Source organism: Mirounga leonina, unplaced genomic scaffold (genome assembly GCF_011800145.1).
Source record: "Mirounga leonina isolate KUSES-001 unplaced genomic scaffold, KU_Mleo_1.0 Mir_205, whole genome shotgun sequence".
NCBI classification, from domain to species: domain Eukaryota; kingdom Metazoa; phylum Chordata; class Mammalia; order Carnivora; family Phocidae; genus Mirounga; species Mirounga leonina.
In genome coordinates, this window is record NW_023270515.1 from 1,921,467 (window position 1) to 1,939,323 (window position 17,857).

At 41.6% G+C, this 17,857-nt stretch overlaps 1 protein-coding gene across 1 annotated transcript in view; it reads right to left on the reverse strand.

Moving 5' to 3' along the window:
• Window positions 1–17,857, reverse strand: part of DSCAM (DS cell adhesion molecule) — a 651,058-nt gene that overhangs the window by 317,277 nt on the left and 315,924 nt on the right. The window contains exon 4 of the mRNA XM_035028849.1: window positions 560–706. Coding sequence (XP_034884740.1) covers window positions 560–706 — 147 coding nt within the window. The remainder of the gene's footprint in view (window positions 1–559; window positions 707–17,857) is intronic.

Genomic DNA, 17,857 nt, shown 5'->3' on the forward strand with positions numbered 1-17,857 from the left:
GGATATTTTCTCAAAGTATAAATGCTATAAAGGAAGACACAAAACTGGCATATTTCCAGCAGAGTGGAATTAGCAGCCTTCAGGTTTTCTTGAGAATCATCCTGGACAGAGGTGGGAGGGAGTGACTATCCTTTTAGATGTGGGTTATTTCCCCATTATTGTTAGACATAATATGGGGAACAAGAGGTGTGTTCCCTGTGCCCCTGCTCTTCTCCCTCAGAGCTATGTGTCACGAGAGCCTCGTAGTGCTGGTGGACAGGACACAAATACACAGGGCAAGGAGGCATTCTCCTCAAAACAGAAGCCACATTGGGTCATAGGAATGTGGAATTTTACAAAACCTGAAATGACTTTCCTTGGAATATCTATATGTGTAGTGTATAGTATTAGGGTTGGTTAAAAAAAAACAAAACAAAACCCTTTAGTTGCTAATATATTTTGGGGGAAAAAAAAGAAGTCTTTATTTGAGCCATGAATTCTACAAGTTTGGTTGACTTCGCTCAGGACACTAACGAAGGAGTAACAGAAATGGGAACCACAAGTCTCGATGGGTTTTTACCTGATACAAAAAGTCTAGCGCTGTTACTCTGCCTGGTCTCCCCAGTGTATCTGTGCCGCGTGATACAGCGGTAGTTATACAATCCATCTTCATTCTGTACATCTTTAATATACAAGGCTCCCGTGGATGTGATGAGAAATCTAGATCCTGCAATAGAAGAAAATGATTGCCCAATTAAAATAGAACAAAAGCAACTCAAATCACATAAACAAAGACATTGAATATTTTTTTCCCACCTGCAGGAAGCGTAAGCAAAGGCTAATGCTAGGAGTGTGTCAGTTACTTTAAGGGTCCAAGCTATTTTAATTTTTCAATTACCCTAAATTAGGAGTTTTGAGTAAGCATGCCACACAGTAAATATATACTTAGAAAGTCTAATCTCATGAATTAAGTTTTAAGGTCATGTATTTTTCTTTAGAGCAGCAGAATTGGCATATAATTAATGTGCAGCTAATTTAGCAGATTTTCTTTGATGACTTCTTTCTTAGAATGTGACAAATCAAGGGAATATTAACTTTCTTTGGTGAATTTCTACCTCACATGAGCATGAACCTTTGCCTCAGTTTGAAGTGTTTCCATGAAAATCACAAATGTTAGGCTGGAAAGTAATAAAATATCCACAAATTTCCCAGGAAGGACTATCTTACCTCCTCATAATAACAACCAACACTTAATGCTCAATTCTAAGACTAAGATCAACTCCCCCTGTCGTCGGTGTTCTGGAGGACTCTGCGGTTTCTTAATCGGTACTCCAACAATCGTCAATTATCACTTTCCCTCCTGAGATGTGGACCTTTATTGGTCTACCTGTAGAGAACTGTCCACGTTCAGAGATCAAATGCCAGGGCTGCTCTAAGAAGAATAGAGGTAATTTTTCCTTTGAAAATGTAAATATCTGAAGACAATTTTTACTGTTCAGTTATAATTCGATGATAAACCAAATGAAGGCAAAGGTGTGAATGCCGAAGTGAACTGTGACACCCACATGGTGAGTGACTCAGGACAACACTCTCGTAACATTGTTAGACTCTCTTACAGAAGATTTCTCTGCCTGATACAATTCTAGTGGGGGATAATGTGATTCTGTGTCTTTCAGGAAGGACTAAAATACCAATAATTTACCTTCTTGTATTGTTTGTTGCTCTTAGTTCATTTGAAACTTCCTTTCATTTATTTGAATCAGAATTTCCACGCATCTTGACTTTGATAATTTTAGGTCTCAAATATTTAAGTTATGAACACAATTCCTACAGCTCTTGGTTATTTTTTTATGAAGACTACACTTTATTCATAGACCAGTTGTTCACATAAAATAAAAATGGCTTATGATTTCTAATGCAAGTAAGAGCAATTCAAAAGGGCATGGATAAGAAAAAAAATTAAAAAACAGATACCAATCTAGAATAAGCTTTTTAAAATAATGCAAATTAACCAAAAAAAGTACAAAAATCTTTAAGTAAAAAATTCACTTTTTAAACTGTTTTACTTACTTTAAAATATATTATAAATATGCTAAATATTAAAATAGCTAGAAAAGCAAATGCTGTATATTCTAGATATTTTTGCTTTATCCTCCCCCAAAGAGAAAGCAACTAAAAATACCTTTTACCATTTGTCGTATGTCATCGCACACAGCATTTCTTACCAGTACATACTGTGTATAATTGAAACATTCTTTCTTTCAGTATATTTTGCATACTTACATAATGTTTTAATAACAAGCTTTTTTAAAGTACTGAGCGGTAGACAGTAAAGAGAAACAAAAAGATAATGTATGTAATTCCTGTCACCTTTCTAACACAGAGTATTTTCGGTAGAATTGACAGGCCATCAGCAGTGGTGAAATGTAAGTGGAAAGCATTCTGTGTACCATTGCTTAGAAGTGTTGGGAAATGCATAAGCAGCTGCACGTATTTATTAGTCTGCAGATTCCTGAGAGGGCTCTATTCTCCAGGCACATTTAATGTAATCACTTACTTGCTCCTGTAATATCTCAGTTTTTTTTTTTTACTCACTTAGCATGCCAAATAAGACCCTTAAGACATTTTGTTTCAGAAGAACTTGAACTTTGTTTTAAACATTCCTGAGATGTTCATAGGAAGAAGGAATTGTCCCAATTACTGTACCTCATTGAAACCATTTGGTCTAGCCCTCATTTCCCATTGAAACCATTTCAAAATCGATCAACATTTTAAAACAAAATAAAGATGAAGAAAAGAAGCCTTTGACTAGGAGAGAGCCCTGAAGACCCAGGGTCTGGGTTACAGTCTGAACTCCCAAGATGCATGGAATTTTCAGGGGCAACAAGGACACACAGAGTCTTTAGAGCACCAGATGTCTTGTCTCCATGGTGATAAGAAATCATCTTAACTGCTCCCTAACCTGCCACCACGTGCCATTTCCTGCCTTACATCATCAGAGCCTTTTGTATCTTATAGAATAAAAGGTTCATTCACATCCTGAAACGGGATTGAAGAATGTGCTTCTGTTAAAATAAACAAACGTTGAGATACAAAATATTGATATTAATAATCAGCACACACAGGAACTCTGTCTCACACACACACACATACACACACATACCTTTACTACTCACAACTGTCTGGTAACATACAACTGTGCAAAAAGCCAAAATTTTATAGGTTATTTTATTGCCCTTGGAAAATTATTAGCACTATCTAAAGTGCTAATAATTTTCCAAAAACATTTCTCAAACATAGTGCAAAAACATTTCTCAAACATAGTGCATACTTTGTGTCATGTTAAACATATTGCAAATCAGTCAACTGAATAAGAGTGAAAAATTTTTGGGTTCTGGGTCATCATTATTGATATCAATTATTGAGCTACACTGCTGAGTTTTTAGAGGGGTATCTCAGAAGCTATCTTGGCTTCTCAACATGCACTAAATGGTTCCCAGATGTTTAAGCCCTAATTCTGTTTTCAACAGTGTATCCATTCCTTCCTTTGCTACCAGGCAAACCAAGAATTATTACTTCTCTCTGCCACCCATATCCCCATCAACACATTCACAAGGTGATGCATTCAGTATACTGAGAGGTAGAAAGCAGACATACCACAGCTGTTAGAGCTTTGCATAAACTAAGAGTTTGTGAGTCACGAGTAAGTGCTGGTGTGGTTCTCCAATGTTATTGACATGAACTTGTATGTCAGTTTCACTAACAAGCCCACAGCTTGGTACCAGCTCAGCGAGCTCAGCCAGCTCAGCACAGGGGCTAGAGGGATATTTCTATCTAGAGACACAAAGCTCAGCAAAGAAAATGGGACATCTGCACAATTGGGAGTATTCTGGGAAAACGCAGGGTTTAAGTCCTGTAGCCACACTCTTCTTGTTTCCTTTTCAAGTTTTCTATGCAATAGCATCAGAGGCAGTATTAAAACTTCAGCAGTTCTAGCCACCCATGTGCCCAGTTACGTGTAGCTGAAGATCTGAGCTGCAGAAAGCAGGCATCAGAGACCTCCAGAAGAAAGCATATGGAAGCGGATTCTAGGAAAACCAGAGCCGAAGGGTATGCCATTCATTGGGCCAGCACTCTTCTGGGCTCTGGGAATCCAAAAAAGGAATGAGACACAGCCTCTGTCTTCAGGGAGTTTACGACCTAAACAGATTTCAGTCTTAGGGTTGGAGACATGGCATCAAGGTGAGAAAACAGGATGGGAAGGAAAAAGCTGGAGTGTAATCAGGAAACCTCATCTCACCTGGATGAAGTTAACTACCAATACCAGGGAGGAAAATTGTATTATTACCAAACCTGCCTACATCCTTGCAGATTACTCCGACATAAATAATTAACTTGCTATGTTAAAGCATACTTTATTAATCTGCTTGTTCAATCTACTCAGCTAAATTTTTTCTCATTCTTATAAAGAATCAAGTTAAAAGATCTTTTCCTTGGTACCAGGTAGAACAAGCTCACCTACCCATAAGGGTTTCTCACTGTGGAAGAAAAAGCTGGGTTTTACTCATATGTGGAATTTAAGAAACAACAAACAAGCAAAGGAAAAAAAGAGAGAGAGGCAAACCAAGAAACAGACTCTTAACTACAGAGAACAAACTGATGGTTACCAGAGGGGCGGTGGTGGGGGGATGGGTGAACTAGGTGTTGGGGAATAAGGAGGGCAGCTGTCCTGATGAGCACTGAGTAATGTGTAGAATTATTGAATCACTATATTGTACACTTGAAACTGATGTAACACTGTATGTTAACTACAATGGAATTAAAGTTAAAACTTAAAACACTAAAAAAAAATAAAAAATAAAAACAAAGGTAACAACAACAAAAAAAACTGGGTTTTAGAACCCAGTAGCTCCAAATTCCCAACCTGTTAAAGCCACTTTCCAGTTGTGTGACCTTAGACAAGACATTCAGCATCTTTAAACTTTGGCTTGTTCACGTATGAAAGACAGATGGCAAAGAGCATCCTCTTTGTCCCGGTGTTGAAGTTTAGATTAATGCATGGCTGTCATCTAACAGATAGTCATGCATTAAGTAGGATATCTAGAGAAGCAGGCATAATGTGTGTTATTTTGCTGTTCTGATGGGATCAATCAGTCATCCGTCGACGGCATGAGCACAAAGCTGCCCAGGGCCATCAGCCTGCCTGAGCCAGACAGGGAAGAGCCCATGGACATAGACAGAGTATTTAATTGTTTATGTATTTGCTAACTTCTGTGAAGCAGCCTCATGTAGCAGGAAAAGCATGAGAGTGGAAATAACATGGCTGAGTTTTATATCACATTCCTGACACTGGGAGCTATGTCACTGAGACAGGCAAAATAGTTCCCAAACCCCTGTGAGCCAGGATCACACAACAGGGTACTAGCAGGGTGCAGAGGGATGGAACACGACCCGCAGAGTAGCTTGCTAATCCCAGTGTGGGGCTGTACGCCCCAGAGGACGGCCGTACAGACACCATCCTCAGACATCCTTCCTGCAAGGAACTGGGACATTCATGGAAACCCGAGGTCTTCCTCTGTAATCATCATCATGTGATTCGAATAAGGATATTCCCTGCGTATTTGTCAGTATTTAAACCTAAGACAGATATTGTGAAGTCTTCCAAATTAACCATTCCTCACCTCTTATATCTCATCCAACACAAGGTCCTTCTGTTCCTACTTCGAAAATACATCCAGAATGGTCCACTTCCCTATCTCCACTACACACCCTGGTCTGGGGGTCCCAGCCTTTCCTCACTCTATTTCTACTCCTGCTCCTCTCAGCCTGTTCCCCACTCACCAGCCACGGTCATTCAGTGCAGGAAATCAGGAAGATCATTCAGCGTCCACTAGATCCCACTAGACCAAATTATTCATAGTGGCCTACAATGGTTCAGGCTTTGACCATATTTCCAAAAGCCATTCACCCCCTCTCTCCCTTTGCCACCATGCCTCAGCCACCCTGTCCTCTTAATCACTCTACCTGAAGGAGGTTGAGCCCATCTCTCTACCTGGCTGGCTCTTTCTAATCTTTCTGGCCTCAGTTCCTAAATCAACTTCCCAGCAATGCCAGCCCACATTAACGTACCCATGGTCCCTCATGCTCACAGAGGTTGATTTTATTACATCTACATGAGGTTGCCTTGTGTGTGTTTAAGGTTGGCATAACATTTCTCTCCTCCAACCAGAATAGCAGAAACTTGATTTGTCTTGCTCAATTGTTCATCTCTATTATTCAGAGTGGTGCCTAGCTATGCTATTTGGAAATATTTGTTCAGGAGGTGGACAGCTAAAATGGTCTATCATTGCTTGTACACAAATTGTCTCTTCTAAAGTCTGGGTAAAAAGAAAGCAAGCTGAAATACCTCTTTTTAGGTTTCAACATGAAACTTCCTCATGTATAATACATAAAAACAGAATTTTTTCCCCTCTAGGAGTGACTAATATATTCTCACATGAAAATGAGCATATTTTAAGATTTTGATGTTAATTATTCTTTCATTATGCTCTCTGGCTTTTTCCTGTGCAGCCGGGCTGTTAGATCTTCAATAGGGACAACACTATTTTCAGGAAGATTTTAAACGTGTATTTGATTTTTCACTTAGAAATATCTTAGGGGTTTTTTTGCTCTTGCAATCTGAACTGAGTTAATAGTAATTAAAAGAACAGATGGTTCTTCTAATAAGATGCCAAATGGTAGCATAACACAATGAAACTTCTATAAGCTGTGCCTACCACCTCCAAGTGACAGCCGACTGGGTAATGAAACCGAGATTTGTCCCGGGCACTTTCCATAACAATCTCCGAGAAATAAGAGGAAGATTGAAATCTAAGTTCTAAGTATGTGGTGCTAGAAACAAGATGAGCCTTGAATGAATATCTTAACATTTTGGGGGGTTTGAAAGTTGAATTAGCATTAACTAAAATAGAAGTGGAAACAGAAAAAAAAAATATATAAATATATATAAAATCTATTATCACCTTCCCTTAATTCAGATGTAGACTAGAATGGAATTGAACTCTTCCTGTTGTTCTGAGGTAGGTCTGTTGGGTGATGTGATGGGTGGGTGCCAAGCCATAGTTTGAAGCATCTACAGCTATATCTTGGGCAATTGAGTGGCCTGATAAAAATGATTGTTCAAAGAAAATTATGTTGAAAGCTGCACATAAGGGAGAGGCATAGGCCCTTAAGATAAGACTTCTAACCTGGTGTTATGGGTTAAAGTGTGCCCCCCCACAAAAATTCAAGAGTTAAGTCCTAACCCCCAAGACCACATTCTAAATACGTGGCCTTCTTTGGAAATAGGTTCATCACAGATGTAATTAGTTAAGATGAGGTCATACTGGAGTAGGGTGCTCCTCTAATCGAATGTGATGGTTGTGATAACAAGTGGAAATTTGGACACAGAGACATCTGGGTATTGACACTAATCCTAATCAGAACCAACAGGTATTGTATTTTTAGTATGAACATCCCGTATTTTGACCCACGTGGGTCTCACAACGACCCCACGAGGCAGGTACTGTTATTATTCCCACTTTACAGATGAGAACAGTAAGGAACAGAGATTAAGTGATTCGCCCATGTTCATACACCTTTTGGTATCCCCACCAGCGCGATGCCCTGGTATTGTGGCTGGGAGCTCACAGTCTGGCTCTGGGTCATGGCCCTGGTGAGACAGCAAGGCACAGGAACAGGGAGAGCGGAACAGAAGTGATACACCCAGAATCATTTAAGCCAAAGAATTAACAGAACTGGATTGGGGAGAAGAGCGCTCCAAGTGCTCGGTCTGAGGGACGGACGGGACAGCGATGGTGCCAGCAGGTGAAGAAGCTGGGGCAGGTGTCTGTTTTTATAGGGAAGGCATGCTGGGTCACTTAGGGTGTGTGACGAAAGTCAAGCTGGAGACAGAGCTTTGGGGATCAAGCTCTGCATGCCAAGAAGCGCTTGATGTGGACTGATGCCCAGGAACCCCCCAGGTTGGGAGTGGAGGAAAGGGGCCAGCAAGACACAGCAAGACAAAGGAGGGGCAGAGACACAGGAGGGTGTGGGATTCTGAGAACCAGGCAGGGAGGACTTCCAGAAAGGATGGTGCAGATGTCAGCTCTGCGTCTCGCTGTCAGCATAAACTAGAATGCGCGCATGACCCAAAAGAGCCTCCATGTCCTCTTCTGCACCGTGGGGCGATATTACATTCCAGGCAATACTGTGATGTTAAATAAGAATATCCATGTGGCTGCCTGCTAGAGAAAGGTGCTCTAAAATAATTGTAATCTGCAATAAAATATAATGATAAAGTATCCCACTTGGCTAGATAAATAAAAATATTAAATATCTAGCTACAAACTGCTAAGCATATATACAATGAATTTAAAGCACACTACAAATCATTACCAAGGGGCGTAATAGTATAAGACTTGGGTAAATGAAGAGGCACAAATCCCAGAATTAGACAGCTTGATATTGCAAAAATGTCCATCTTCCACAAATGAAATTAATCGCATTTTGATTGATTTCTGAATGGAATTTATCTAGAACTCGACAAAAATCAATGAGGATTAAAACAAGATGTGATTTTTCATTCAGGAGATTAGGAAAAAATTAAAATATGTGATAATAGATAGTCTTCACAGGGCGTGGGGATTGCATACCTACCGGGAGGAGTGTAAAGTGGTGAAGTCTTGGTTTTTGGTGGGCACTCCAGTAACCTATTTCAAATGTTAAGAATTGCATACAGTTCCCTCCAGCTTGATCCTTCAAAGAGTCAGTCCTAATGAAACACTCATACACGTGCACATACCAATGTACACAGAAGAGGTACACTTCAGCCTTGTTTAAAAGTGAAAAACCATAAACAAACCCAAATGCCAAGCAAGGTGTGAATCAATGAAGTTCGGTGTATCCATACTATGCAGCCCTTTAAAAGACATAACATAATAAAATAAAATAAAATTAAAAAAATAATTTACATAGTTAAATAAAAATATATAAATAATAAAAAAAACCTCTCAATATTACCAGTCAAAAAAAAGACCATAAGGTAAATGCATGCAGACTGCATACTGCATGCGAAGATCTGCAAAGTGAGTATAGAACAATACGTAATGTCCCTTATAAAAGGCAATGGATGTGTGCCTGTGCGTATAAATTTGTGTGTGTAAATGAACGGAGAGGAAGGTGTCAGAAGATATCCACCAAAATGTGAGCTGTAGTCACCTCTGAAGTCACCAGCGGAGTAGGGCAAGGGAAGGCAGAATTACAGGTCTTATTTCATAGTCTCGTGTATTTGAATATCTTAAAGGAAGACTCCATTAGTGCACTGCTTGTGCAGTTGAAATTTATTTTGAAGAAGGTGTCAGTGGGTGGTGAGCATATGGACGCAGCAGGCGTAGACCAAACTCATTTGAGCAGCACGACAGAGGGGAAGGAGAGAAATCCAGGATAATATTTATGTTGGGAGTAAATGTGTCAAAAGATGGCCTTTTGTTTAGGTTGGTTTTCAGTCTGATCACACTGACGCCTACGGAAAAGCCTAAGGGGGGCTTTCAATATTTACCCCGGTCTTTGTAATCCTCCCTCCAACAACCCAACCCCAATGTCTCAGCTGGTAGGTAGCGGATCTCCTGATCTTCCAGCCCTACTCTGGCAACACAGGACTTTACCCCTAATTGCATTCAGTCTAGTCTGTTTGCATACGTAGCACTCCCCCTCTCCCCCACCAGTGACAGGAGGCTCTCCAGGGCAGGTCAATCCCCATGTTTGCCTTACTTACCTACTGTTTCCCCCCACCTCTCACACTGTTGAATTAAATGCTTGTTTGAATACTGATGACATACTTATTTTGGATTTTTCCCAAAAATAGGCTCGGTACATAGGGCATATTGTCAGGATCTGCTGTGCTTACAAAAGTGTCACCAAGATATTCAAAGGAATCCTGAAGCACCAGCTTGGACCTTGGGCTGCCTGGAAGAAATCACTTGGCCAAAAATGATGATGCTACCCCTGGCACATGGGGCCTGAAGAATAAACTAGCAACCCTGGGCTTGGATTCTATAAGTAAGGAGTGATGTGGCATACATATGTTTAAATTCTCCCAGAGCAATCTAAGACATTTTTCTTATGTAAATAAAATTCTCTCAGTGAAATTCTCCTGCAGTTAAATGAGGCTCAATTATACACTACTAATTTGAGCCTGCACACTGCATTCCAACTGTATACCTAATTACCCTATTTAGTCTGTTAACGATCAGATCTTCGTTCTTAGAGCAGATAGCACAGTCTGCCATTAATCTTTCCTCTAGTTAGATTCCTAGTTATTTAAAAGAATAAATCCTTGGAAAGAATGGAATTTGATTTTTAAAGGAATTATTTTAAGGATTTTTTTTTTTTTAAAGAGCCAAAGAAGCTTATAAAATTTAAATTGTATGTCCTCATTTATATGATGAAAAAAAATGGTTTGAGGCCCTGACATCTAGGAACAAATATTTCGGTGGGGGAGAGAATCAAACAAGTAAATAGACAAAGAAAATAATTACAAAATGTGATAAGTGTTCTTAAGAGAATTAAGGCAAGGAGGTTGAATCCACATAAAGAGAACTGCTGTTTAGACAGTGTAGGGGAGGAAGGGTTTCTGTGGAGGGTGCTTTTCACAGGAGGCACAGTGGATGGGAGAGTAGGGCTGAGAAGAAGAAAGCAAGGAAAGCATGTGCAAGGGTCCTGAGGTAGAGAAATGGTGGCAGGTTCAAGGAGCTCAAATAAATATGTTTTGAAAACAGAATTGACTGGCCATGGATTTGGCCTGGAGGCTGGGGTGTGGTCAAAAGTGACTTGTAGGTTTTGGGGAGGGGCACTGGGTGGCTGGAGAGAAAAGCCTTTTCTGGAAAGGAGAAGCCTTGGGGCATGGCGCTGGTTGTCCGCGGGTGACTTAATTTGGACTTCTGGGCTTTAACGGATTGTTGGAAGGGTAAGAAAAAGAATGCCACGAGTGCTGCTTGCCGTATGGGGGTACCTCACATCTGGAAAGGCACATCAACAGTATTCCCTGTCCCACGAGATTTCTGACTTTGAGGCAGAAAGAGCATATTTCATGTCGATCACCTGTTCCTGTTGTGGCTGTGATACGTTGCTCATTAAAAAGCAACCTGTTCAGAAAGGAGAAGAAAGAGGAGGAGAACAAAGCACAGTGCTTCGATCCGCAATGACTGTGCTTACACGGTCTAACCATGCTGGGGACCCAAGGGGCATGGAAGCCCCTGGGCTTATCGGTGAAACACAGTGAAAATTAATCATAAAGTTAGTCTGCCTCATGCATACGATATATGGTTACAGGAAATAATTTAGAAAAATAGGAACAGTTAAGGCTGAAAATAGACACAGTGGCCACTTAATATTACAGGGTAATGGTTCTTCCCATGGCGGGCAGCTACCTATTAATGGGCTGTGAAATCAATTTCATGGACTGTAACTTTGTTTTTTAAAAAATAAAATAGAGTTGATAGAATGAATTGGCATGCATCACAAATAGGAGGGCTAAGTCTTTTTAAATTTTTTTTTTTTTTTAAGATTTTATTTATTTGCGAGAGAGAGAATGAGAAACAGAGAGCATGAGAGGGAGGAGGGTCAGAGGGAGAAGCAGACTCCCTGCCGAGCAGGGAGCCCGACGCGGGACTCGATCCTGGGACTCCAGGATCATGACCTGAGCCGAAGGCAGTCGCTTAACCAACTGAGCCACCCAGGCGCCCAGGAGGGCTAAGTCTTTTATGAAAGCTTTGTTTGAATTCACAGGTGCCCATTCAGGACTGTGGAGGTGTTTGTATATGTCTGTATGCATGCGTCTCTGTATATATATGTGCTTACTGGGTCCCTATACAAAATGTCTTTTTCACTATGTATTTCTTACTGTGAGTCAAGGAAAAAGTGTTTGAAGAGCACCGTTGGGCATCTGGCGATCTGGCTGTTCTTTTTTTCACTAAGTTTCCCACCGCCAGGCAAGTCTAATGGTCTTCATATATTTGGGATACTTAAAGTCTTCCCTTCGTATGCTCAGACTGGCAAGGCTATAAGGCCACAGATGTGGCTGGATTTACAGCCACCGTGGCAGACAAAGCAGCTGACTTCTTTTCCAGGCTGCATCATTTGAAGGTCTTGGATTATCTCTGTTTCTTAACAATGCAAGAAGATGTTTACAGGAATTACAGTGAGTTTACTGAGCATTCGTGCAAATCTGTATGCAAGTATATACTTACAAACCTCCCCCCATGGTAGAAATCATGTCAGATACAGCTCCTGGAGATTAGATACCAGATCCTCTTGGTTCTAAGTGGCCTGACCCAATGAGATTGGGTAGAAGCAACACCAGCTTTCATGTCTTAGAGCCTTTGGCTATGAGTGTAACTCAGTTTCCCAAATGGCTCCTCAAGATCTAGCTGATCATGAAACCCACTGCCTGGCAGTGTCTTTCCTAACAAAACATTACTAATACAGTCATACAGCAATTGCCCACCATATGCAGAGCTGGTAATAGGGTTGAAGGTAACCCCATGACTAAAGGCTAATTTCTAGTTCTAGGGAAAGAAAACTCACCATAGAAGTATGAGCCATACAAAGCCGGGTGAAACAGTGCCAGCTGAATATACATATGTGTTGAGGTAAACAGAGACTGAAAAATATGTCCATGATTAATCAGGATGGGACAGGACCCACTGTTGGTACACAGGCCGATGAGATTCTACACAGAAATGCCATGAGAACACACAGTGAGAAGTTTTTTCCCTGCGTGCCTCATCAATGCTTCCGAGTCTTCCAAAGGGAAAGCCTCTGGAGGGTGCCCCTGACCTACCCAGCGGTTGTGTGCCTCTGCCTTCCCTCTGCTCTGATTCTCGGGTTGTTCTACGAGGACGAATGATCTCTGCTCCTCCCCCAACACTTGTCGATCCGTTTTTCTTTTTTTATTAATCACAGGTAAAGTAAGCCACTGGCTAAGAGCCTTTGCAAGGCAAGTGTATCTGGCCAGAACTTAGTATCATTGTTTTGCTTTCACTATATTTGTGTTGTTTTTAATCTGAAAATTTTTTATTAAGTTTTTTATTTTAATTCCAATATAGTTAATGTACAGTGTGATATTAGTTTCAGGTGTACAATATAGTGACTCAACACTTCCATACAACACCCAGTATTCATCACGACAGGTGCACTCCTTCATCCCCATCACCTATTTCCCCCACCCCCTACCCATCCCCCCTCTGGTGACCACCAGTGTGTTCTCAGTAGTTAAGAGTCTGGTTCTTGGGGGCAGCTGGGTGGCTCAGTCGTTAAGCGTCTGCCTTTGGCTCAGGTCATGATCCCAGGGTCCTGGGATCGAGCCCCGCATCAGGCTCCCTGCTCGGCGGGAAGCCTGCTTCTCCCTCTCCCGCTCCCCCTGCTTGAGTTCCCTCTCTCGCTGTCTCTCCGTCTGTCAAATAAAAAAATAAAATCTTTAAAAAAAAAAAAAAAAAGAGTCTGGTTCTTGGTTTGCTTCTCTCTCTTTTTTTTCCTTTGCTCATTTTTTTTGTTTTTTATATTCCACGTATGACTGAAATTTGTCACTATATTTGTATTTGATACACACAAACACACATATACATGGCTAATACTACATAAAGGCAGAAATGCACATTTTCTTTATAATTACACTGCCTTCAGACAATATGAGTTATGTAGACAGATAAATAATAGCGAAGATGATATTCAGTGACTGCAGAAATCATAAAGCTGGTTCATGAATGACCAAACTTTGAGAAGCACTATGTGCATGATGCTTCCAAGGAGAGTGAGTTATATACACTGTTGCTTGGAGAAAAGGATGGCCAGAGAAATCTGGACTCACAGAGAGCCAGGCCCAGACAAAGCAGGTGACCTGGGGATGCACAGGACAGGCCGTCCGTGTGTTACACCACTGAGGTCCTGAACAGTACGGTAGGCTTCTGGGAGGCCCTGGGCTTGGTGCCAGGATAGTGGCAGATGGTTTCCAGACTGCAAGGCAAGAGCTAAACCCAAGTGAAGTAGAAGTCAAATTGTGGTTGAAGAGGGAGCAGAACCAGGAAGATGTAGACAATATTGCCAAAGCCAGGCAGGAAGACGGTTGGCCCCTGGGGAAGCCACTGGGGCAGCATGGGGCCAGGGCGGAGAGAGACAGGGCAGAGGGCTCAACTTCACGACAGGGGGTCCCTGGTCCACAAGGGACCAGTCCTTTAGAGGAAGTTCGGGCCTCACAGCAATCTATTTCTTCTGACTTGTCCTCCTCTCGTGTCCTCAGTCCCTCATCCTCCCTCCATTTCTCATGTAATTGAAGAAGTACAAACCCCCCGCAGACAGAAAATGTTCATGTGTGCCTATCATGCAGAATGGATCACTGTTAACATTCTTATGCACTCTATTTATTTTAATGAAAGAAATGATGCTTTACAGAGAAAGGTAAAATCCTCTCTTTGTTCCCTCCCCTGTCCTATCTTTTCCTCCTAAAATGACATCGTTATCAGGAATTTATCCTATGTATTTGGCTCAGTTTTTATTCCATTGCACACGCCTACATGCATCCATGAACTGGACATCTATTGTTCTGTATCTTCTTTCTTTTTTTAAATTTACAGAAACAGCTTACTGTTTATCATGGAAAAACTTGTTCTTTCCCCCCAACATTATGCTTTTTAAACTCTCTCCATGTTGATATAGAGAAATCTAATTCGTTCTTTTTAATATAAGTATAGCAACTTATTGTATAAATAGAAGTCATGCTAAGCACCACAATGATGCTCAGGGGAGACATGTGTCTTTCTGGGTTTTTCTTTTCATTGCTGTAGTCTCAGCACCTGGAACAGTGCAACACACACACACACACACACACACACACAGTAGTTGCTCATTAAGTATACATCCAAAAATGAATACATCCATTCATTCCACTACTGATGGACTTTAAGAGTCCACAGTTACAAAGCGTCTCCTCAGACAAGCTTTCCCGAGATCTCTCTGGCACATCTGTGAATGTCTCACTGACACGTCTTCCTACATATATAATTATTGGGTCGAGAACTTGTGTTTTCAATTTTCCTGGCTCCTCTGCAACACCGTGTGAATTCTGAAAGGTCTGACATCTCACTCGGTGGGTCACTGCTCTGGCTGAGGAGACTGGTGTTTGCCAGCCCACCGAGGATGGGGCCAGAGGGCATGCTATTGGTTTTGCAATGCCTCTTCCTCCCCAGTATACATTTTTTTTTATTTATTTTTTATTTTTATTTTTATTTTTTTTAAGATTTTATTCATTTATTTGACAGAGAGAGACACAGCGAGAGAGGGAATACAAGCAGGGGGAGCGGGAGAGGGAGAAGCAGGCTTCCCACTGAGCAGGGAGCCCAATGCGGGGCTCGATCCCAGGATCCTGGGGTCATGACCCGCACTGAAGGCAGACGCTTAATGACTGAGCCACCCAGGCGCCCCTACATTTTTTTTTAAAGATTTTATTTATTTATTTGACAGAGAGAGACAGCGAGAGCAGGAACACAAGCAGGGGGAGCGGGAGAGGGAGAAGCAGGCCCCCCGCTGAGCAGGGAGCCCGATGCGGGGCGCGATCTCAGGACCCTGGGGTCATGACCTGAGCCGAAGGCAGCCGCTTAACCGACTGAGCCACCCAGGCACCCCCCAGTATACATTTTTAAATTGATAAGCTTCGGGCCACCAGGGTGGTTCAGTCGGTTAAGCATCTGACTCTTGGTTTCAGCTCAGGTCGTGATCTCAGAGTTGTGAGCTCAAGCCCTGTGCCCCTCCACGCTCAGCCCGGAGTCTGCATGAGATTCTCTCTCTCTCCCTCTGCCCCCTGCCCCCTGCGTGCGTTCTCTGTCTCTAAAATAAATATATGAATCTTTTAAAAAAGCTGATAAACCTTTATGAGAAAGGAGAGGTGAAGTTACTCCAAGTAATGAAATAATCCTAAATATAAAATAAGTGAGTATAATGATTCACAGCCAGGGACAGGATCCTCGTTAGGCCAATGGGGTATTGCTGTCAATACGAGCCTCACTGCCTCAAGCAGAGTCCCTTTCTAACCAGGGTTGTCAGTGGTAACAACGAGCTCAGGGTGGATCTAGCCCTCACCATCATGCCGGGACTCCACTGGATAAACATTAACGCACATCACTGTGTAAAAGCAATATCATGCTCCATTAATTACACCCGCGGCAATGTACCAGCCTTGTAGCTCCTAACACGGTGCTTTTATTTCGTTTTTCCTTAGGCCACCTCCCAGGCAAATATAAATGAAATGAGGCCTTTGAAAAGAAACACTTGAATAAAACATATTTATTTTTCATCGCCAAGCAACTCTTAATGGGTTTTGGAACCTCCTCGGAACAATTAAAAGAGATACACATACAGGATCCTAAATCTCTGCAAAGATTTTCAAATTCTGAGCCCTCAGTTGAAGGCAATTGTGGAATGTACAAGGCTCTTTCCGAGACTTGCTTTGAGCATGTGTGGGACTGGGGTGGCATGGGGACCCCCTGGCCCCGCATTTGAGCCATTGCCCACGACCTGCCACTACGTGGAAAGCACCTGGTGCCCCCCGCTGGCCTGTCTGAGGCCCCACAGGTTCGCCCTGGGGGACAGGACTGAACCCATATGTGGTGGGAAAGTGTGGAAAGTGCTCTCACAAATGAAATAGCCAATTCCTGTGGGATCTGCATGACCGTAATGCTTCCTCATAATGACACGTGGTTTCCACTTTATTAATCTCTAACCAATTCCTGTTCACTCTTTCTTGGGCCTGGATAGAAACTAGTGATCAGCAGAATTCTATTTTTTAATGGTACCCTGTCAGATTACTTTTCAGCTTAAAGTGTAAGCAATCACGATTCTCAATTCTACATATATTTCTTAATTATTATTGTTATTACTTTAGGGTAGTCAAGTGAAACAGTGGGAGGGGAGAAGGAGCAAAGAAATCTGTAATTGATCTGTGATCAATTAATTGTAAACACCACTGTACTCAGACCAGCCTCTTAATTATTACTTTTAATTGCATTTTTGCTATACAACCATCTAATGAATTTTCTTTTAGAATATTGAGATAAAATTCCTCCTTGGATTCCTTTTGGTCATTTATGTCATGAAAACATGGCATATTATTTAGAATCGTATTTTCCTATTTTTCTTTCAAATAGTTTAATATGGTCAACAAGTCAAATGTGGGTTATAGCAACGTTCATTTCCGACGATGTAAAAGATTATTATGAAATGCTTGCAAGGAGGAAGCTAGAGATGGTGGGTCAATATAATAAACATCCATTTAAATGAGCAGCAGAGCTGTCAGGTAAGGAAAATCCTTGGGGATCTATAAGTGAGGAAGAAATCAAACACTCTAGAGAAAAGATCTCGTTGATACTCTGGTTTTTGTGGGACATCTGCTCTCCTAGGAAGCACTGAGGAAAGAAAAGAGAAGGCTTTAGTCCTACACGAGGTGAGGAAGCCTCTGCAGAAATTCAAAACCCCCACAGGGCAGACCAGAAGAGAACAATTCTTAGCAAACACCCTTGCTTGTTTCTGCCTGGGCTTTGGGTATGAGACATGTCTAACCACAGCAAAAGGCTGGCTCAGGTTTGGGGTTTAGATGTCTACTATCTGCAGGGCCTAAGAAACTTTATGCCAAGAAATTAGCATAGAGTGACCCAGTTTCCAAGAGCAATGGATGGAAGCAAAGGTCAATCTTCCTTGGAGAACCAAGCTACCAGGGATGTTTAAGCCCAACCCTGAGTTCCCAATCCAAAACCATGGAATATAGTAAAGAACAATTTACTCTAAGAAAAGT